Source organism: Perkinsus marinus, assembly GCF_000006405.1.
Source record: "Perkinsus marinus ATCC 50983 genomic scaffold scf_1104296932810, whole genome shotgun sequence".
In the NCBI taxonomy this organism is placed as follows: domain Eukaryota; phylum Perkinsozoa; order Perkinsida; family Perkinsidae; genus Perkinsus; species Perkinsus marinus.
In genome coordinates, this window is record NW_003215353.1 from 1 (window position 1) to 1,614 (window position 1,614).

Sequence of the window (1,614 nt, forward strand, 5' to 3'; positions counted from 1 at the left end):
TTCTAACAGTCCTCTATTGCCAAACGCAAGCCCCGGTTTCCGGGCCGCCGGTTTGAAGTACAGCATCTTACCCAGCTCCAGCGTGACGCTGGCAGAGTCTATGGAATTTCTGTGTTCAGGTCGCTGGTAAGCAAAGGACCTCCGTTTGTTGTTGTGTAATCTTTGTTGTGTTCTTGGTGATTGGGACAGTATTCAGTTCTCTCGTTCCTGAGTATCCTCTGCATGCCGAATGAACCCTTTGAGGATCGCTCATCAGTGAGTGACAGAGTGCACGGTTCCGCAGTTACTGTAGCAACGGACTTAGGTAGCCGATCTCGGGGCCAGGCATTATCGTTCACTTCACATGGCGAGTAAGAGAGAGTGTGAGCGATTGCGGGATATGGGAGACGCTCTCGTGAAGAGGGTGGCTGGGGCAGACCGAAGGCGGAAGGCAGCCGAACAGTTAGGGGAGAGGGGTTCGAGTCTCTGTTCCTAACCTTCAATCGATCATTCGATAGGGAGCTGGCTGCACTAAAGAATCGATACCGCCAACTCGAGCTATCGATCCATGAACTCCGTGCTCGAGAGAAAGTGAGAGTCGGATACTGATCGGCAGCCTTGAAAGCTTCCGTACCAGATCACCTCTTGCGGGAGCTCTGAACCAACGAAGATATCGGCTGTGAGCCCGCATGAGAAGAAATGCTCATCACGAGAAGTAGAAGATAAGACTGCGCAACGATTCTCTAATCAAATGGCGACAATAGAAAAGCTCAAGCGTATCAACACCGACCTGGCGGCTGAGGTGATCACACTTTGGTCCCGATGTTGCAATCATCGCGTCAGTGTCTGTTAAACGGCACACTGACTCGTTTTAGAACGCCTCTTTCCGTAGTCGTCTCGATGCACTCCGATGTGAGGCTGAACACAAGAAGGATTGCCTACGGCGGAGTGGCCACTATGTGGTTGCATTGAAGGAGGAACGGCGGGAAAAGGAGGACAATATTGTCAAGTTGGGATCTCTAGTGGAAGTAAGCAGATTCGCACCGTCCCGCACGTTGTTCACTCGCTCACGTGTCAGTCTCTGAACGCTGATAAGAAGGAATTAAAGGCGGCTGCTAGTCACGTACGTAGCGACAACGACAGGCTCGAGTGAGTTCCTCATCTCGGGAAGTTTTGGGATTGCACTACTTTCAGGAGAATCGTTCAGGAATTGCGAGAAGAGATCTCGGCGTTGAAGGCTCTTCGTGACGAAGGGGATGATCAAGTGATTCGTTTGCAGCGAGAAGTAAAATGCCGAGTGAAAAGTTGCGTCCCCAGCATCGTGCTAGGCATTGGACTTCCAGCAGGAAGCGCGGGATCTTCGAGGGACCCTAGCGCGTGTCCGAACAGCCCTGGACCAGTCGAGACGTGAGCGGGATCACTGGAAGCAGCAGAGTTTAGAGGCGACTCAGCACTGCTCAGAAATGGATGAGCGAATCGCTGAGTGCGGCATAAAGATTCGCTTGCTCGAGTATATGATGTTCAGGTTGACCATGAGGGTCAAAGCTCTCGAGCTCGAGAATGCTCAGCTGCGCGGCCGTGGAGGAGGTCAGCTTCCCTCGGTTGATGAGGGCGACGTTGATGAACTCCGTGACG

The 1,614-nt window shown here is 52.5% G+C and overlaps 2 protein-coding genes across 2 annotated transcripts; both read left to right on the top strand.

The window, feature by feature from the left end:
• Positions 1-730: 730 nt before the first annotated feature.
• On the top strand, positions 731-1,243 carry Pmar_PMAR018728 (hypothetical protein; the record flags this gene model as incomplete). The annotated part of the gene is made up of 4 exons (XM_002785376.1): positions 731-781; positions 855-1,007; positions 1,058-1,128; positions 1,174-1,243. Coding segments are annotated over 4 exons (345 nt in total), but the record flags the coding sequence as incomplete, so codon positions are not given.
• A 64-nt stretch (positions 1,244-1,307) lies between these two features.
• Positions 1,308-1,462, top strand: Pmar_PMAR018729 (hypothetical protein; the record flags this gene model as incomplete). The annotated part of the gene is made up of 1 exon (XM_002785377.1): positions 1,308-1,462. A coding segment is annotated over one exon (155 nt), but the record flags the coding sequence as incomplete, so codon positions are not given.
• Positions 1,463-1,614: the final 152 nt, after the last annotated feature.